Source organism: Ambystoma mexicanum, chromosome 12, assembly GCF_040938575.1.
Source record: "Ambystoma mexicanum isolate Mex_15411 chromosome 12, UKY_AmexF1_1, whole genome shotgun sequence".
Classification (NCBI taxonomy): Eukaryota; Metazoa; Chordata; class Amphibia; order Caudata; family Ambystomatidae; genus Ambystoma; species Ambystoma mexicanum.
Genome location: NC_090936.1, coordinates 1257982702 through 1258003049, shown reverse-complemented (window position 1 = coordinate 1258003049; position 20348 = coordinate 1257982702). Strand labels below are relative to the sequence as shown.

At 47.0% G+C, this 20348-nt stretch overlaps 1 protein-coding gene and 1 pseudogene across 2 annotated transcripts; one reads left to right on the top strand and one right to left on the bottom strand.

Annotated features, from left to right (window-relative positions):
• The window catches only part of LOC138514443 (zinc finger protein 91-like), a 234691-nt pseudogene that overhangs the window by 192468 nt on the left and 21875 nt on the right, over positions 1-20348 (top strand).
• On the bottom strand, positions 565-8447 carry LOC138514441 (protein timeless homolog). 2 transcript variants are annotated; one of them, XM_069629952.1, is made up of 4 exons: positions 8405-8447; positions 2704-2874; positions 1685-1830; positions 565-799 (listed from the first exon to the last, which is right to left on the bottom strand). In XM_069629952.1, exons 1-4 carry the CDS (start codon positions 8438-8440, stop codon positions 772-774), a joined length of 381 nt encoding a protein of 126 aa, XP_069486053.1. In that variant the 5' UTR covers positions 8441-8447; the 3' UTR covers positions 565-771. The 2 variants fall into 2 exon arrangements, with proteins under 2 accessions (XP_069486053.1, XP_069486054.1); XM_069629953.1 differs by having other exon boundaries at positions 8389-8434.

Genomic DNA, 20348 nt, shown 5'->3' with positions numbered 1-20348 from the left:
GTGAATGATTCTTGCAGACCACTCCATGATGAGTTTAAAAGATTTCAAGATGCTTCCAAAACATTTAGGAAAAGGGGTTTGATTACCCAAGGATGTATTCCTTTTGAGTAAGATTGGTGGCATTACTTTAGAACGACTCGTTAGACTTATGGATAGTTTACTGGAAATAAATCTAATGAATTTTGCAGCTGTCACTGTCCATCTTTGCTAGAGCACCCAAATGTTGTTAACCAAGTTCACCGATTTAGCGCACAAAACTACAACCGCCCCCTCCCATGTCACAAACCAACCTGTAAACTCCCTAATTTCAATTCTCACCTCTAGCCAACAGGGCCTCACACCCAAAATTACAAAGCACTGCATTGAAACACACACTTCCAGTGACCTAAACAGAATCTGTTAAAGGTCTACCTGCATGACAGACTGCCGCCAGTCACTTCACCCAATATCACTGAGAGCAGCCAACATTATTATGATAGTAAAATACTGCAGCTATACATTGGTGATATTTTATTATAGTATTGCTGTGGCTATAAGATGTCTTCAATCAAACATAGGCTCAGAAAGTGTTCAAAAAATGTTTTATTTAACAAATGCAGTTTAACGGCATAGCTGTATTCTATAAGAATAAATCAGTTTGCAAAAATACAAACGAATAATCATTGATCCTGCATTTCGAAAGGCGGTGTCTTCTTTAGGCCTCTTCTGGCATTGCAGATTTTGGTGGCAAGCTTCCTTCTCATCACCTGGCTGTCCATAGTAGGCCAACTGTTAGCCTTGCAGACAGATCTCAGAAATTCTACAAAAACAAGAAAGGATATATGAATATAAATGGACATCAGAATAGGCATTATTAAATTACTTATTGTAGAATAAATACAGGATTAACAAATGTTAAAATGTCAACCTACAAATGTGTCACTACATTTAAATGCATTTGTACACAACGGTTGAAACAGGCTTAAAAGATAGATTTGAACTGAAAATGAATCATGGTTTTCTGTGGCTGCATTCAGAAGATTTATGGTCTTTAATGGTCAAAGGGGTTAATATGTCTTTGAGGAGATGTTGAGCCAGGCACTGAGTCGGTGGGGATGGGAGACAGGACAATCATGCAGAAACAAGATTGACAGATTCATTGTGTAGATACAACAGTTTGACTTTTAAATTAGAAACTATCACACAGTTAGAAATAGAAGCATACGTGGATGTGGGGGAATAGTCTTTTAAATCCTTTGCTAATTAACATAACCAGAAGGTCCGGAAACACATGACCCCAGATATGCCAGAGCACACCTTGCTTACATGGGTGACCCAACGCCTCCTGCCTGAAAACCATGCATCACTGATTTGTTACATACTCGAATGGACTAACAAATATACAACACCCCAAAGATAATACCCACTCCCTGCCTTTAATTACCCCTATTCTGCTTGGAAACCAGGAATGGCCAATGTGCAATGAATGTGAGGGACAGGTTTTGAAATGTATTAGAAACAAATGATTTATTAGTCTAGAATAGAATTTGTTCATGCAGTAGCGAATTGATACACCAACAGCTCTCGCGTAACGGCCACCATCTATTTATGGTGTCCATTCAATGCGGAAAAGGTACTCTCAAAATTAAGTAAGTTAACTACAGTTTTTAAATTGGGAACGGTTCTGTTATGAGGGGAATATCACCTTCTGTTGTGTGGATGATCCAGTGTCCATTCCCAACGACTTCTCCACTGATTCTGGTAATGAATCGGTCCTGGTAAGCGCCGCCAGTGATGCCTGCAAATGATGTATTGCCAACTGATTGTGTCTTTGCGTGGCTTGTAACTGTTCTACAATTTAAAAAAAAACAAAAAACAAAAGTTAAAGGCACCTACTTTCTGGCCATCAGACTAACTAACAGCGTAGACAAGAACAATAAGGCAAATTGCGCAGGATATCACACTGCGGTAACAGTGGGAGAAGACACAATTACAACTTGGTCCACTGCCCCTACCAGTGAGCAATGGTGTCAGGTGGAGATCCAGCCCAGGGAGTAACAGGGAAGGAGAACCTGAGAACCAGCCAGGAAGTCGGATGGGCGCCCTGACCCTGCCCAGCGAGTCAGTTGAGGGCTATCGGGTGTCACTGAAACTATTGGAATAGAGTACACCTAGGGGGGAATGTCATAAAAGGAGGGAGACAAAGCATGCAGATGTTTGGTTATTTGCCCACTTATTGACTGGCCATGGCCATGCTAATCCCCATAGCCATTTACACCCAGATCCTGCGCTTGCCCCAAAATACCTTCTCATGGGAACTCTTTGAGCTCGTATTAATCAAGCCATCCCATCAAACGGTGCACTCAAAGTGCCTGCCAGTGTTTTTTTCAAAGCAGTCTTCTGAGCGTTAATAACTTAATTGGAGTAGTAAACCCACTACTGGTGTAATAGAAATGTCTTAACCAGGTCTGCCTTCAGCCACTCGATTTAGAACTGGTGCAGCAAACTTGCTGCTTCAGCTAGTTCACACTGAGACAAGTTGTGAGGTGAATAGCCAGTGCTGTGACCAGTGTAGTGCGGAACAGAGCTCCAACATTGGGCTCTTCGCTTATGTCTTGCTAGTCTCAGTTGGCAAGAGTGAACCCCCATGTGTCAGTGCGCTCTCACCGTTCCTGCCCTTGCCATTACGCTCAATGTACTCCAATCCCAACAGGCCCAACTCACCTTCACAAAATATATGAGATGATTGTAGCAGTTTTCCAGGAGGTTGAAGAAAAGTTTCTTGAGAAAGAGCCGGACGTTCAATGCAGAGTGCCTTTCTCTCGTCGTCGCCTTGGCCTCTTGCTTTTTCTTTGGGGCCCTTTGAACCTCCATCTCATGGCTGTAGTTCTTGAACTGAATGACCCAGATTCAGAAAAACAGTAATCTTCAGTTTTGAAAACGGTGATCAGACATTCTAATCCCTCGAGACCAAAGTAAAACTTCCGCTTTTTGGTGCCTTCCTGTTAAGGACAGACAGCCCTGAGGAATGAGCAATCCCCCGAAAAAGCCACTAGGACAATCTTCTTGTGCTCGTAACACCATTAAAAGAGATTTCCTTTGCCAAGAAAATGTTTTAAATCAGTGTATATGTGTATTTTAGCACCATGTGGCCCCCCCTTTGTGTGGTGAATGAGTAACTGTATTAAAATATTTAAGTTCTGCACTCATTCCCAGCAACAATAAAAGCATTCAAGCCTGTGTGTGTACTACATATTGGCTTGTTTATTTGAGCGGTTTTACTCCACACTAGTTGACCCAAGATGGAAGTTCAAATTGAAATATAAAGACACTGAAACTGTGCACCATCTCTCCCAACATACTTCCCATCTCCCTTCACCCCCAAATGGCCTCTCCTCCTCGACTGCCCCACCAGCCCCTTCCCCGTCAACTACTCCCATCCACTCTTTGCCCCTTAACTGTGAAATGCCCCACCTCATTCATCCCCTACCTGCTCCCTCTCCCTCAACTGCACACCTTCTCTCCTAACAGCCTCTCCAAGTGCATCCTTTTCCATCAACTACCCCACCAACCCCCAACTGCCCCTTTTTCCCTCAACAGCTGCACCACCCCCTTCTCCAACTGCCTCCTTCTCCATCAACTACTCCCAGCCACCATTCACCCCAACTACCCCCTTATCCATCAAATGCTCCACCCTCAACTGCCCACAGGACCCTACTGCCTTTTCCCCCTCTACTGGCCCCACATCTCATTCTCCAACTGATGTTTGGGGAGAAGGGTGGTGGGTGCAGGTAAGGGAGAACCCTTACCTGCTCCCACCACCCTTCTCCCCAAACTGCCCCACACACCTTCTCCCTTCAAATGCCCCACCACTTCTCCAACTGCCACATCCTCTGCTCCCTATCTGCCCCCATCCTGTTCTCCCCATTTTGCACAAATGCCTGAAACCGCCCCCCCCTTCAACTTCCCCCAGGCCCTTCGGCCTCAATTGCTCCCCACCCCTTCTCCATAAAATTCTCCCTTTTCCTTTAACTGCCCACTTCTCCCATCGGACTCATACACCCTTCTATCACACACCACGTCTCTCCCAACTACCCCCATCCCCCTTCACTGCAGTTACTCCACCCCAACCAATGTTGTGGGGGTGGCACAGCACACCCTACACACACAACAGTAGGCCCCCCACACTCAGACCCACCACTCACACTCAGCACCCAGCAATCACCCACACTCTGCATCCACCCTCCACTATTCTTCTCTAACTGTCTCCCTTTTTCCTGAAATTGCCCTCATCCCTCTTGTCCTCCAACTGCACCCCACCCCTAACCGCCAGAACCTCCATTAATCCACTGCCCCCCATCAAGGACTTCCCCCGCCCTTAGCCCTCCCCCTCAAGGACTCCCCACACTTAGCCCTCCTTGCCCTAAAGCCTCTGCCCAGCCTCTTCTCTCAAAAGACTTTGACTGCATTAACCCACCTACCCTCCAATGACACCCCAAACCTTAACGCCCCCCCATGTCTCTCCTGCCCTCATCCCCAAACGCACTCCTGCCCCTATCCACACCCAAACTACTCCTGTGACCTTAACCCCAAAACTCCCCCACCACCCACGTTTTGTTATACCCGTTCTACCCGTGAACACCCTCTTAATCTTGTCACAATACTTCCAAACTCTTAACCCGCAACCCAAAAGACACCCTCCCCATGTTTAACCCTCTCCGCTCCAAAGACTTCCACCCAGCTCTTATGCCTCAGACCCCAAAGATTTCCACTGAACTTAACCCATGTCCCCGCCAAAGACTTACAGCAAACTCTTAATCCCCCACACCAAGCACTTCTACCCACTCATAACCATCACCCCAAGGTCTCCCCTCACCCCCTTATCCCTTAGTCAAAGAATTCACTCCCCTTTAATAGAACCGCCCTTGGACTTACCACCTTAACCCTATACCCAAGGTCTGTTTCCCCACACTCAGGTGCACCCCCAACCACCCCACCCAGCCCAAAGGACGGTTGTCCCCTCGCTACACTTGGCCCCAAGGATGCCCCCATCACTACACTGTACCCCAAGGATGCCCACCATCCCTACACTCGGCCCAAGGACACCCCCATCACTACACTCGGCCCCAAGGATGCCCCCTAACAACACTTGGTCCCAAGGACGCCCCCTAACAACACTTGGTCCCAAGGACGCGCCCCATCACTACATTTGGCCCCAAGGACGCCCCCATCACTACACTCGGCCCCAAGGATGCCCCCCCATCACCACATTCAGCCCCAAGGATGCCCCCTCACAACACTTGGCCCCAAGGACGCCCCCATCACTACACTTGGCCCCAAGGACACCCCCCCATCACTACACTCTGCCCCAAGGATGCCCCCTATCACAACACTCAGCCCCAAGGACCCCCCCCCCATCACTACACTCAGCCCCAAGGATATTTCCCTATCATCACCACTCAGCCCCCAGGGACACCACTGCCATCGCCACACTTGGCCCCAAGGGACACCACTCCCATCACCACTCTTATGCAGGCACACGCTCCCAGCTTATAAATCGAACGGGAGAAGGCACACTTAGTTAAGGCATTTGTATTACTTTATGAGCTCATTTATAGTGGCAGATCAACCAGTATAAAGAAATAAAAACACCCACATGCTGTGGGTCCCTCCACACGTGTCCTACTTACTATGTACTCCACTGCAATAACTTCAGTTTAGCCAAAAATAAAAAAGCACTGTGTACAAAAAAGTGCTGCACACTGAGAACTGTGAAACCAGCACGAGAAGGGACTGGGATGGAACATTTTGAAATAATATGCGGCCGTTTAAAATGAATATTGTCCAGAAACAATAGCGGAAGCCGAGTGGAAGATATACCATATGCATGCACAGCAACAGGACTTCAAACACGGCCACACCATCCTAGCCGCAAAAGTAATTACAGTGGTCAAAGTAAGTGGCTCGCTGAGGCGATCACAGCCATATACATGGAAACGAGAAATGGACTGGGCAGAAATAAGAATTGCTCACTAAACCAGGCACGCTTTCATGTTTCACATACACGCCTGCAGACTGCTATAGTCTTTGCCGCGTGGACACTTCCAACAACAAAGGCAGCACGACCTGCCTCCTAAATCAACATTCTTGAATGTCCGGGTATTTCAATCCTCCCTCACGCTCAGTTCCTCGGCTATATCAGTTCGCCAGGCCTCAGAACAGGCCCGTGAGAGCCTCCTTCCTTCTCTGCTGCCTGCCTGAGCTACTCAGCTGGCTCGGATGCCTTTTCCCGCCTCTCCTCTCCATGTTTGTGGCCTGATCCGTCATTGCGTCCCGAGAGACCACCAGATCCGACCCAGTCCCCCTGCAGCGTATGTTGCAAAACCCTCATGCTGGCATAAACAAGGGTTCCCTAAAACCTGTGCACTCCCACTTATCTTTGGTGTTATTTATCCACTTTTTTGTTTTCCAGCAAGAGCACGACCACCATATGGTCTTCCGCCGCCATTGCTGCTTACAGCAGCTGTGCCAGGTCCGAGAAAATAAAAAGACAAGCCCAAAAGAAGCCTACTCCCAACAAAATAAGCAGATAGAAAGAGCGCTCACTTAAAATGCCATGGTTAGGTCTCAAAAGTAACACATTTAACAGAATAGCATAACTATACATAGAACACAGTGTTTTAAAATAAAAATATTTTACTATAATCTGCTGCTCACCCAGCATATATAACCACACTCTCCAAAGAGACACTTTTTTTAAAAAAAAACCACCCTTTGTTTTAAGCAGCACAGTTAAATGAAATTCTCTTTATTAACTAGCTGCACGCATGGACGTCATTTATGGGTCGCAACTGCGACCCCTGAGGTCTCTCTTGCTACCCCTGTAGTCTCCCTTGGTACCCCTAAAAAATAAAAATCGATTTTTTTTTTTGATTTTTTTAAACAGACTCATGGGCTGTGGCCAGCAGCAGGTGGCTCTGTTCCTGGAGTGGCTGGTTTTCTTATAGCTATAACTGGTAAAATATCTCTGTGGGTTGAGTGCTGGCTGCTGCAAAGTGTGTGCGATCTGCAGGTTCGACTCCCAGCAAGGTCAACGCAGCCTTTCATCCTGCTGAGGTTGATAAATGAGTACCAACACAGGTTGGGTGATATTGTACGTATATTTATTCTATATGAAGCACTTAAACATAAGTGCTATATAATAACACATCATTATCGTTTGGCCTTGGGCATCTCCTTGCAATTACAGTGATTTGTTAATAGGTGCCTATATACACTGATATTAACGATACATATGGTGATCCATTCTTGTATGAAATGTATATCACTTTACAGTGATAGCGTAACCCATAATTTTCATAGTGTACTTAGGAACAATGCTATGTGATGCCACTTCCTGTTTTATCGAGTGGTGAAAGGTCATGTTCCATCGCTTCCTGTGATGTCACTTCTGGGTGGGGTCCAATTATATCACTTCCTGTGATGTCATCAGATGTTAAGGGTCATGTGATGTCCTACCCCAGGCATTTTGGTGAAATGACGTCCCTGGCTGCACACCTCTATCAAACAATGACTAAACGTAGGTGATATTATTATCACTAAATACATTTTGTTGTGTGTCTTGAAAGCACATTTACAAATCCAATGGAGATTAAGCTCATATTACTTTACTTTCCAGTGAAAACAGGGAGTCTCTGCCACCCTGCACACGCTGCGCTGGGTTAGCCCACGGACACAAGGCGATATTTAAACACCTGTTCACAAGTGACTTAGGGTCGACTGTGCGATCTGCAACACTATGACGAAAACCTTTAGAGCGATCCTAGCCAATGGGGATTCCGGGATGTGAACTATAGCACTACCTCCATCACTCTGAGCTAGGAGTGTAACCTGACTCGGGGCAGGCAGACCCGCAGGATTACTGGGAGAATTCCCTGCCCTTTTTTCCATTTATCGCTCCAGCATGCTGCGAGGAACCGTAGCCTCCACCCCAGCATGCTTGTGAGATCAAAGGAACCACCTTCTAGGCCGAGGTTCATTCGTATTAAGGAATGAAAATGACAATGAATCATAAAAGCCAAAGGAATGCGCGTCCGGTGTATGCAGGAATAAATTGATAGCTGGCCCAGAAGCACAGCGTATTCCACAATTGCTTTGCATGCAGCATACAGAAACCCATTACACGCGCAGCCCGCGGCGAACAGTTACATCGCATACACCGAGGAGCACTTAATATTAATCACACTTGCACACGGGGGCTGCGTGGATGATGGCGGCCATCGCTCGAAATGATCAAAAACACTTCTGTTTGTGGGGAGGGGGGGTGTAATGCTTACCAGACAAACACGAAACAGGCACAACGAGATGTTGCTGCAAAATTCCAAAATAGAAAGAACAAATCAAGCGCACCAGCAGCTAAATATACCTGCCGCTGCACGGCATGGAGTCCTTCTTCCTCCATGATTGTCTTCCTCAGCTTCGTCATCACGTAGGCATCCTACGTGAAAAAACGTCCCTACGTCATGAAGCCTTAAAGGCATTTCAGAAAGTGTTGGCAAACTTTTAAACAAACACACAATGCTCTCGGGTCTCATATGGACTTTATTTATGTGCTATTACATAGGGCCTTCTTTTAGCAGAAGCTCAGTTTCAGTTTCCAGGCAGCATATCAGGTGAGTGCATCGATCCAGCTCTGTGAATTCTAAATGCATTTTGTGCGCCATTGAAAAACTCTTTATGCATGCAGCAACTTGACCAGCATGGCAGCTGCGTTTGACTTTTGGGGGGGCTTTCATGTGTGTGCAATGTTTTTTTATGCTGGGTCTCAAGCTTTCCCTTATTGCCACATTGGGGATTTTGAGGGTGCTCGGGCCTGCTTGGATGGCAAAGGTTTCTCTCCCATGGAGTGCATGCTTATGTTTAGGCCTCATGGCTTCCATTTTCACCCAACATAGTCTCACGCTTTACCCTTGCCACATTGGGGATTTTGAGGGTGCTGGGTGCCTGCTTTTGGCTGGATGGCAAAGGATTCTCACCCAGGAGGTGCACGATATGTTTAGGCCTCATGACTTCCATTTGGGATGGGTTCTATAGTTTGTCTGGCCATTCACAACTTGTTTTACCCCTTCTTCCATTAAGTGCTGCTAGTATTTTTACGGTGCGTTTCCCTTACTTATTCCCTAGGGACAAATATGTGTTGGGGACATTTGTGACCAGTCACTTTTTACTGCAAGAAAACTATTTTTGTGGCATGTTTGCTTTTTAAGTGTGATTCCTGGTCAATGGCTTAGCACTTTTACATTGGGTGTTGCAATTTAAATGATCATATCCATATTATGCATTTTACATGCAATTATGATATGATATGATATGGCATTTGTAACGCGCCTATACACAAGTGTTTCAAGGCGCAACGAGGCAGGGAGGGGGGAACAAGGGGAAGACAGACAACGATCCTACTAGGCCAGGTGTCATTCAGACCGCGCAAGTGCAGGGGGAGGGGGAAGGGAAAAGTGCAAGGGGAAGGGGAGGGGGGAAGTGCAGTACAAGTAAGTAGAATAAAGTAAATAAATAGGGCCAGCTGGTGGCAAGTGCAAGGTAAGTGCAGACAAGTGCTGGGAAAGGGGGGGGGGGCTGTAGGAATACAGAGACAGTCCCGCAGTGCAGGGGTTGCCAGGGAGGCAGTGCAAGAGGAGAGTGGCTGGGCCCAGGACCGAGGTCGGTGAGAGTGGCCCAGTTGCAGATTAGGTGCAGATTCAGTCGAGAATTTAGCAGGGGAGAGGGAGAGAGAAAGCAGAAGCAAAGAGGAAGGTTTTGAGGTGCATCCGGAACCGGAGATGGTTCTCCTCAAGTTTCAGGGAGGCTGGAAGGCTGTTCCAGAGGGAGGCCCCTGCCACGGCGAGAGATCTACCCCCAGCTCGTTGCTTCGAGAAGCGGCTGACCCTGAGGAAGTTGGAGATGGATGAGTGAAGGGCTCGGGAGGGAAGATATTTAGGAAGAGAGAGTTGAAGGTATTTAGGCCCCAGGCCCCAGAAGGCCTTGTGGACAATGCAGAGGGTTTTGAACTTAATCCTCGCAGCCACTGGGAGCCAGTGTAGAGATTTCAGTCCTGGAGAGATACGGACAAGTCTCGCAGTTCTGTTCTGGATGAGTTGCAGGGGGCGGAGAGTGGAGGCAGGCAGATTAAGATAGAGGCTGTTACAGTAGTCCAGCTTCGAGAGAACCAGGGCTCGGGAGACAGTGAGCTTCTGGGGGAAGGAGAGGAAGGGAAGAATACCTCTGAGGAGGTGCAGCTGGTAGTGTGACTTCTTAGAGGCGTCAGATATATGAGGAGAGAAGGAGAGTGTGGCGTCGAAGATGACCCCAAGGTTTTTTGCCTTGCAGGTAGGAGCAGGAGGAGGGCCAAGCGAGGCTGGCCAGAGAGCTACAGGGAAGGAGGGAGTGGGTGTGCCGATGAGTAGAAACTCAGTCTTACTAGCATTAAGGCAGAGGTCATTGGCGGCACACCATTCCTGGATGGCAGACAGACAGTCAGAGATGAGGGAAGGAGAGGAGGAGGCCGAGGGTAGCCTGAAAATGAGTTGGGTGTCGTCCGCATAGCACTGAAAGTAGGGGCAGAGAGTGGCGATGCGGTGGGCAAGGAGTGCCAGATACTGGTTGAACAGCCAGGGAGAGAGATTAGATCCCTGGGGAACACCACAGGTGGAGAAAAAGATGTCAGAGAGGAAGGACCCAAGTTGGACCTGGGAGGGTCGATTGGAAAGGAAAGAGGTCAGCCACGCCAGAGCCTGACCAGTGATACCCAGGTTATCACGGAGACGGTTGAGCAGGATGGCATGGTTGACAGTGTCAAAGGCAGAAGAGAGATCGAGCAGAATGAGAACACACGGAGTGTTGGAGTCGAGGTTCAAGAGCAGGTCCTCACGGATGTTCAGAAGAGCAGTTTCCGTGCTTCTGGCCGCTCTGAAGCCAGATTGATGGTCATGGAGACTACCAACAGTTTCAGCATGGAGGTTAAGCTGGGAGATGGCCAGTTTCTCCTGGAGCTTGCCCAGGAGGGGTCGGAAGAGGGTTTCTTGAGAAGAGGGTGCACAAGGGAGTGCTTGAGGGGGGGTGGGAAGACTCCAGAGGCGAAGGAGTGGTTGCAAAAGTCAGCCAGGGCAGGAGCCAGGGAGTCGATGTGGTCATTGATAGTTTTGGAGGAACAGGGGTGAACCTGTTTAGACGAGACTTTCACAGATCGGACTTGTCTGGCTACCTCGTCAGCAGAAAAAAGTGGAAAGGCAGAGAAGGAGGGAGGAGGGGTGGCTGCAGAAGGGCCAGAGGAAGAGCCGGGAAGAGAGGGAGGGAGGTGATAGGAGGAGAGTGAGGACAGGATGTCCTGAGTTTTTGAGATGAAGTGAGAGGCCAGTGCAGTGCAGAGGGCCTGGGAGGGGACAGGAGAGGTAGAGACTGCAGCAGGGTTGGCAAGCTCCTTGCAGATTTTAAAGAGTTCAGCCGAGTTGTTGGATTCTGCAGAGATGCGGGCTTGGATAAGGGCTCTCTTTTTGGTGAGAACGGAGAGACGGTATTGCCTTTGGAGCAGGCGGCAGGCCAGTTTATCAGAGGATGAACATGAAGCACGCCATTTCCTCTCAGCCACCCTGCACTTGCGTTTTAGGGTGACGAGATCCGAGTCATACCAGGAGTTACATTTGGCTTTGGGCTTCAGGCGGATTCTCATGACAGGGGCAAGGACATCAAGAGTATCAGATATAGCAGAGTGGAGAGTGGAGAGGGCTGAGTCAGAGTGGGAGTCAGCCGAAGGGGGAGGGGGGATGAGAAGGTGGCGGCGAAAGCCTCAACTGACACGCGCTTCATGGGTCGGATGACCGAGAAGGTGGGTGGCAGTGGTGAGGGTGGCTTTGCCTGTGGGGTAGGGAGGGTGAGGTGGGAGGATAGGAGAAAGTGATCACTCCAGGAGAGAGGAATGGAGAGAGGGACAGAGAGGGGAAGGTCAGAAGAGATCAGAGCATCAAGAGTGTGACCTGCAGAATGAGAAGGCCCAGACGGGAGAATAGAGAGTGAGAGAGAGTCGCAGAGGTCACGAAAGAGTCCAGTGGGGGGACAGGAGGCATCAAGGTAGAGGTTGAAGTCGCCAAGAAGGAGGAGTTGAGTGGTTAAGGACAGGAGTGAGGAGGAGAGGTCAGCCCACTCAGAGAGGAAGGAGGAAATTTGACCAGGTGGCCGATAGATAGTAGCCACGGTAAGGGAATGGCTAGGAGAGAGAGAGAGTCGGCAGACAAGACATTCAAAAGAGGAGTAGGTCTGCGTAGGAGTGACAGTGGCAGGAATCCAGTCAGGGAAGATAAGGGCAATTAAAAAGAATGCCAAAAAGGTGTGATTAGCAAAGCATTAAAAAATCATTCAGCACAAGTGCAACTAAGCAAAAGCTGAATGACAATCAGTATTAGTCTGCAAATCATCCAACAAACTCTGTGATGCTCTGAAGTAATCAGCAAGCCATCCCCAAATCATCAAGAAATGTTTCATGGTGATGCTCTTCAAGTAATCGGTAGGTCATCCCAGAATCATCCCCAAATCATCAGGGACAAACATGTTTTGGCTCTTCAAGTAATCAGCAGGTCATCCCAGAATCATCTGGGGCACACCTGTTGATGCTCCAAAAGTAATCGGCAGGTCATCCCAGAATCATCCCCAAATCATCATGGTGATGCTCTTGAAGTAATCGGCAAGTCATCCTAAAGTCATCAGGATCAAAGAGTTTTCTAAAATATGGATGATGCTGGCATCATCAGCAGGTCATCCTAAACTCATCCCCAAATCATCACCCACCATTCTGAGACATTTGCTGATGACTTTAACAGCCTGATGACTTCTGATGATGTGGAAATGACTTCTAATGTAGTTCGATGATCATCGGATGACTCCAGGATGGTCTCTAAAGTCATCCTTTTAGACCTGGGATATCCGGTGTTAGATGGGTGTGGCAGAAAGAAGCACATTTGCAAAAAAATGCATGTGGAGTAAACAGCATGCATGGACCATTTTATGTATGCTGCATGCGTGGATCATTGCATGCATGCATGCATCATTACATGCATGCTTGCTGCACACTTGTACGTGAAGCCCAGTGAAATATGTATCCTATTAGCCGGAGACAGAATATTTTTTTTTTTTAAGTTGGAATTTGGCCGAACACTTATTGGAATCCGAAGCTTGAAGTCATATATCTCATGGGTCTGGCCTGGTGCTGCATGTGAGCATCTGCTGCAGAGCCATGTGTCAGGCAGTGTGCTTATATAGCTAGCTACATGCCGCTTCAAAGCATGCCCCGGAGAGCAGTGTCTCAGCGTTGGACTTGTGCTGCTGTGTACTTGTTGCTCCTAAGCTACCCTGGGGAGCAGTGTCTCAGGCTCTGGGCTTGCATTCCTCCAAGAGCAGTGTTTCAGGCTCTGGGCTTGCATGCTGCGGAGAGCAGTGTCTCAGCTCTGGGCTGGTATAGTTGTCTACATGCTGCTTCTAACCATACCCTGGGGAGCAGTGTCTCCGGCTCTGGGCTTGTGCTGCTGTGTACATGCTGCTCCTAAGCTGCCCTGGGGAGCAGTGTCTCAGGCTCTGGGCTTGTGCTGCTGTGTACATGCTGCTCCTAAACTGCCCCAGAGAGCAGTGTCTCAGGCTCTGGGCTTGTGCTGCAGTGTACATGCTGCTTCTAAGCTGCCCTGGGGAGCTGTGTCTCGGGCTCTGGGCTTGCATGCTGCGGAGAGCAGTGTCTCAGCTCTGGGCTGGTATAGTTGTCTACATGCTGCTTCTAACCATGCCCTGGGGAGCAGTGTCTCCAGCTCTGGGCATGTGCTGCAGTGTACATGCTGCTTCTAAGCTGCCCTGGGGAGCAGTGAATCAGGCTCTGGGCTTGTGCAGTGCATCAGAAGGTGGTGGCCGTGAATATGCGGGTGTCTGAATCTGGAGTCTGATTACTGACCCTCAACTAGTGACCAGTTTCAGCCAGAAACTGATATTACAGCAGCAGTGACATCACATCGGAGTGTGGGGGTCCCAGCAGCTTCTGGTCAGGTGAGTGAGGGGTGTGCAGGAGTGTGATGTGTCATGTGTGGGATATAGTTATCTCATTTTTTTGGATGTCTGTTTGCCATCAGCAATCACACTTTAGGCGTGTCCCTGAAGTCACACGCTGTTGGCAGTGCCACTCTCCTGGTACACAGCTGACTCACCTGCCAGGCCTCCTGCACGCCCATTCCCTTCAATGCCCCCCTCACTTCCCTGCTCCCCAAGCTATGCTTGAGGGGCGATGGGTGCTGACTAGTTTACGGTAGCAGCATTCACCTGCTGAGCTGTCTTGTGATCTGTGGCACCTGCCATGTATCGCGTTGTGGCTGTTTGGGAATTTCAGGCAGCGCTCACCATATACTGTAGATCAGAAGAGAGCCCTACATCGCCAGCACGTGACTCCTTGGTACGGTTTCATGGAATCCCACGAGCAGGCCCCCCCCCCTGATTTACATCATGTGTGTTTCCCAGACGGACAGAACAAGTAAGAAAGCCACAGACATGTTTATGGCAGAAATTGACATCACAGGACACATGGGCTAACATGTAACTTCTTAGCAGGAACTAAGATTTCAAAAGCGAGAATCAGAATCACGGGCAGGAGCGCTTGGGACAGAGGCTGTTATGGCAAATTATTGTCCGGAGCTCCTGTAGATGCCGGTAAGGGTCGTCTTTCCCAAGGACATTCTAACGACCAGGGGTTGACTTTTATGAGTAAGTCTATCGGCGAAGTCAAAGAGCTACTCCATATTACCAACTTGCAAACTTCAGTGTACAATGCCCAAACCAATGGCTTGGTAGAAAGATTCAACAAAACCTTAAAACGAATTCCCCAAAAACTGGTAGACAAGGACGGTAAAGACTGGGACCGAATGAGCCAACGGGCACTATTTGCAGTGAAGAAAACCCCCCAAAATTCCACAGGTTACTATCCCTTTGAATTGCTCTATGGAAGAGAACCGAAAGATGTCCTGGACATACTCTGGGCAACCTGGGAAGAATAAAAGGAAGCCCCTATTCCCGTCTCGCAAACTGCCACCCGAATGCGAGAACATATGAAGTTGGTCCGAGATGTAGTTTCTACCCATATGGAAAAAGCTCAGAGCCAACAAAAGGCCACTTATGACAAGAAAGTGAATTTAAGATCATTCTCCGTAGGACAGAAAGTACTGGTCCTCTTACAAAACCTCTGAGAACAAGCTGATCTCCAAGTCGCAGAGACTGTATGAAGTAGTAGAAAGAACAGGAACCTGTACTTATAGAGTAGCCGAATCAGATAGAAAACAGAAAATCCAATAATAGCACATAAATCTCTTGAAAGAGTGCAAAGAGAACCCGTCAGACACCCAGGCCAAAGTATTAGCCTTTCTGGTTCCCGAAGACATAGGGCCTCAATACGAGGAGTGCGCTAGGGGGTTAACAGCGCCGGTAGAGCTGCCGGCGCCGTTAGCCCCTTTCCGCCTCATTACGAGGTCTGCTTGCGGGTCCCGATAAGGACGTCTGGTAAAACCAGGCTTCCTTAGCGGGACCCGCTAGCAGACCAGGATGCTAACAACGGGCCCGTCATTAACGGGCCCGTTGTTAGCATCCTCCCCATTCCCATTGAGCCATATGGGGGCTCAAATGGGAATGGGAATGTACTGGGTCCGGGTTGCAGGAAAGGGAATTACCGGTCCCTCCAAGGTCAGAATGGCCTGGTAATTCCCCATTGCTGGGACCCGGACCCGGTACCCGGTATGGGGAAAGCCATGCCGCTAAATGCGGCATGGCTACCTCCATACTCGTAATGAGGCCCATAGAGAACGCTGATTTAATTCCTTCCGAGTTATCTACTCAATGCCAACAGGACTTAAACGATGTAGTAATTTAATTTCCCAATGTATTCTCGTTAAAACCAGGAAGAGTAAAAGGTACATACCACTGTATTAGAACACCTAAAGTTAAAGTGGTACCTTTAAAATCATATCGACTCCCAGAAGCTCGTAAGCAGATAGTGATAGAGGAAGTCAACAAAATGTTGAAAGCTAACATTATTGAGCCCTCCTCAAGTCCATGGTCCTCTCCTTTCGTGCTGGTCACTAGACCTGACAGTTCCTGGAGATTCTGTATTGACTTCCGTCAAGTTAATGCCATATCGGATTTTGATGCCTACCCCATGCCACACATCGACGACCTAATTGATAAACTCGGAGCAGCCAACTTTCTATCTACCCTATATTTATCCAAGTACTGGCAAGTTCCTGTATATTCACCAGATACGGAAAAGATTGTGTTTCAACGCTGCTAGGATTATTCCAATTTAAAGTTCTACCTTTCAGTCTACATGGTGCGCTATCCACTTACCAACACCTCATGGATCAAATCCTACAACTCTATTCTGATTTCTGTGGGGCTTATATGGACGATATCGTCATTTATAGGAAGACTTGCGAGGATCATCTCTTCCATCTTTATACCATCATGAAAGTCCTTAGGAATGCTGGCCTAACTGCTAATCCAGCTAAGTGCAGATCGGCCGAATCAGCCTTAAAATATCTTGGCTTCTTCGTAGGGAACATGAATGTACAACCACAACATGAGAAGGTAAAAGCTGTCTTAGATACACCAACTCCCAAGACCAAAAGAGATCTTAGAGATTTTCTCAGGTTAATAGGATACTACTGAAGGTTTATCCCCAACTTTTCGGACCAAACAGCCCGGCTGACAGATAAACTTAAGAATGCCGAACCCCAGAAACTTCATTGGAATGAAGAGGATGAGATATGTTATAACACCTTGAAGCAGACGCTGTGTCAGAACCCAATCCTAAAGGTAGTCGACTTCTCTAAGGAGTTTGTCTTACAGACAGATGCCTCCCTTACAGGCTTAGGAGCCGTCCTGTCCCAGGTTTGTGATGGATTGGAGCATCCCATATTATTCACCAGTCGCAAGCTGTTCCAACGTGAAACATATTACTCTGTGTTGGCACTGAAGGCCCTGTCCATCAAGTGGGCCATTATACATCTGAGGTATTACCTATTGGGAAGAAAATCAATCTTTTTACAGACCACTCACCCCTAGTGTGGATTAGCCAACGCAAAGACTCCAACCCTAGGGTTATGCAATGGTTTCTAGACGTACAGCCCTATTGTTTCATTGTGGAACACAGAAAAGGAACAGTCCAGGAAAATCTAGACTTTCTTTCCTGGTTCTCCTGTGAAACAAATGTGGCTACATCGCATGGAGGAAGGGTATGTGAGAAACCTGAAGGTGTCTCCCTAGCTAGTCCCCAGGGATCTGTCATCCAGGTGGCCAGGACATGGCCATCGCTATTGGATCCAGTGCCTGGGGGTGGACCAGGGAGGGAGGATCACCTAGATGGGGGGTCCTCAGGGAGTGGAATGTTTAGAAGTACTTTTTGTAATGTACTGATTAATTTAGTTTTTGGTTTCATTATGTTTAAAATTGATATAAATAACTTTCTTTTCAGTAGAAATGTGCTGTCAAATATTTGAAAAGTTGTTTGTAACAGCTAAACAAATAAAAAAAATTAAAAAAAAGAAATGTGCTGTCAATTAGAGCTTTGAGGGTTAGTCTTCTGCAGTGGTTTGTAAGGGTAGATCGTGACTTTTCAGCTGTTTTCATATGATTGTGATCTTGTAGTGGGATGATTTTTATTGGTGGGAAGGTTGTAAGACTAGGGGGGTCATTCCGACCCTGGCGGTAAGGGGTTAACAGCGCCGGTAAATGTGCCGGAGCCGCCAACCCGTTACCGCCTCATTATGAGTTCTGCTCGCGGGACCCGCTTAGGACGCCTGGTAAACCCAAGCATCCTTAGCGGGTCCCGCAACCAGACCAAGGGCCTCATTACGAGGTGGGCGGAATGGGTTTAATGGCGCCGGTAATGGTGCCGGTGCCCGTAAACCCTTACCGCCCAACTCGGAATGACCCCCAATAGGTAAGCGTGGATTTCAAAGGAATACTGTAGACTAATATACAGCAAAACTATACTGTTACAATAACAGACAGATTAATACTATAGTAATGCACTTACTTTGTCGGATATGGTGAGTCATCTTCTTCCGGTGGGTGTCTTCAGTAATGTTCTTCTTTCCTGTAATTTTAAAAGAACATATGTGGGTATATATGGTAATGGTGAAGTACTTTTAGTAAAAGAGGTTGTTCTTTATGAATGTAGGAGGCGTTGTTGGGAAAAAGAGCTAAAGTTATTGATAGTCTACTAAATTATGCGAACTATGTTGTCAGAACAGTTGGAATATGAGAAGTGCTATTTGGGAGATCAGAAAAAACAGGGCAAAAATGTGTGTAAGAAAAATGTGCATTTGAATGTTACTTTAGTGCTGCCGATTGTAATGAAGGCAGTGCTGTGTTTCTGATATAATGCCTTGTACTGTTTTTAAACAACAGGGAAACTGGTCTAGTACTAATGCAATGGAGGATTGTTGCAGCAGTGTGTGGTATCTTATAGTAGAGGTTTGGAAAGAAGAGTACTTTATGTGTAAGGGGAAGTGTTGAACATAGATACAATGGTGGTATACATGTATGTGTGAGCAGGTGGAGAATGGTGGCCGTGGAAGGGATGTAATAAGTGAGGTTGGAAAGTGTGACATTTATAAGGAATGAAAAATGGAAAATGCAGAACATTTAAAAATGTTTCTTTCTAGGATCATTTTCATGAAAGTTAAAAAATGGATATGTGAATTTATAGCAACACTGTGTGCACTGCTAACACTCACACCCAGGACATCAAAGATGACATCACAAATGACATCATCAATGACATCACTGATGATATCACATACCTAGGGTGGTTATTTTTATTCAGTGACATTATTCATTTTAAGCTGAGGACTTCATGTTTTTATACTTTATTGAAACATGATACACATACAATAAAGATACTGTGCATGTAGAGCTTGACCTTTTGCTATATTCTGACACATACTATAAAGGTACTGTGCATGCAGAGCTTGACCTTTTGCTATATTCTGACACATACTATGAAGGTACTGTGCATGCAGAGCTTGACCGTTTGCTATATTCTGACACATACTATAAAGGTACTGTGCATGCAGAGCTTGACCTTGTGCTATATTCTGACACATATTATAAAGGTACTGTGCATGCAGAGCTTGACCTTGTGCTATATTCTGACACATATTATAAAGGTGCTGTGCATGCAGAGCTTGACCTTGTGTATATTCTGACACATACTATAAAGGTACTGTGCATGCAGAGCTTGACCTTGTGCTATATTCTGACACATATTATAAAGGTGCTGTGCATGTAGAGCTTGACCGTTTGCTATATTCTGACACATACTATAAAGGTACTGTGCATGCAGAGCTTGACCTTGTGCTATATTCTGACACATATTATAAAGGTACTGTGCATGCAGAGCTTGACCTTGTGCTATATTCTGGCACATTCTATAAAGGTACTGTACATGCAGAGCTTAACCGTGTGCTATATTCTGACACATTCTATAAAGGTACTGTACATGCAGAGCTTGACCGTGTGCTATATTCTGACACATTCTATAAAGGTACTGTGCATGCAGAGCTTGACCTTGTGCTATATTCTGACACATACTATAAAGGCACTGTGCTTCTAGAGTGTGACCTTGTGCTATATTCCGACACATACTATAAAGGCGCTGCACATGTAGAGCGTGACATTGTGCTATATTCTGACACATTCTATAAAGGTACTGTGCTTCTAGAGTGTGACCGTGTGCTATATTCTGACACATACTATAAAGGTGCTGCACATGTAGAGCGTGACATTGTGCTATATTCTGAAACATTCTATAAAGGTACTGTGCTTCTAGAGTGTGACCGTGTGCTATATTCTGACACATACTATAAAGGTACTGTGCATGCAGAGCTTGACCTTGTGCTATATTCCGACACATACTATAAAGGCGCTGTGCATGCAGAGCTTGACCTTGTGCTATATTCTGACGCATACTATAAAGGCGCTGTGCATGCAGAGCTTGACCGTGTGCTATATTCTGACACATACTATAAAGGTGCTGTGCATGCAGAGCTTGACCGTGTGCTATATTCTGACACATACTATGAAGGTGCTGTGCATGTAGAGCTTGACCGTGTCCTATATTCTGACACATACTATAAAGGTACTGTGCATGCAGAGCTTGACCGTGTGATATATTCTGACACATACTATAAAGGCGATGTGCATGCATAGCTCGACCTTGTGCTATATTCTGACACATACTATAAAGGTGCTGTGCTTCTAGAGTGTGACCGTGTGCTATATTCTGACACATACTATAAAGG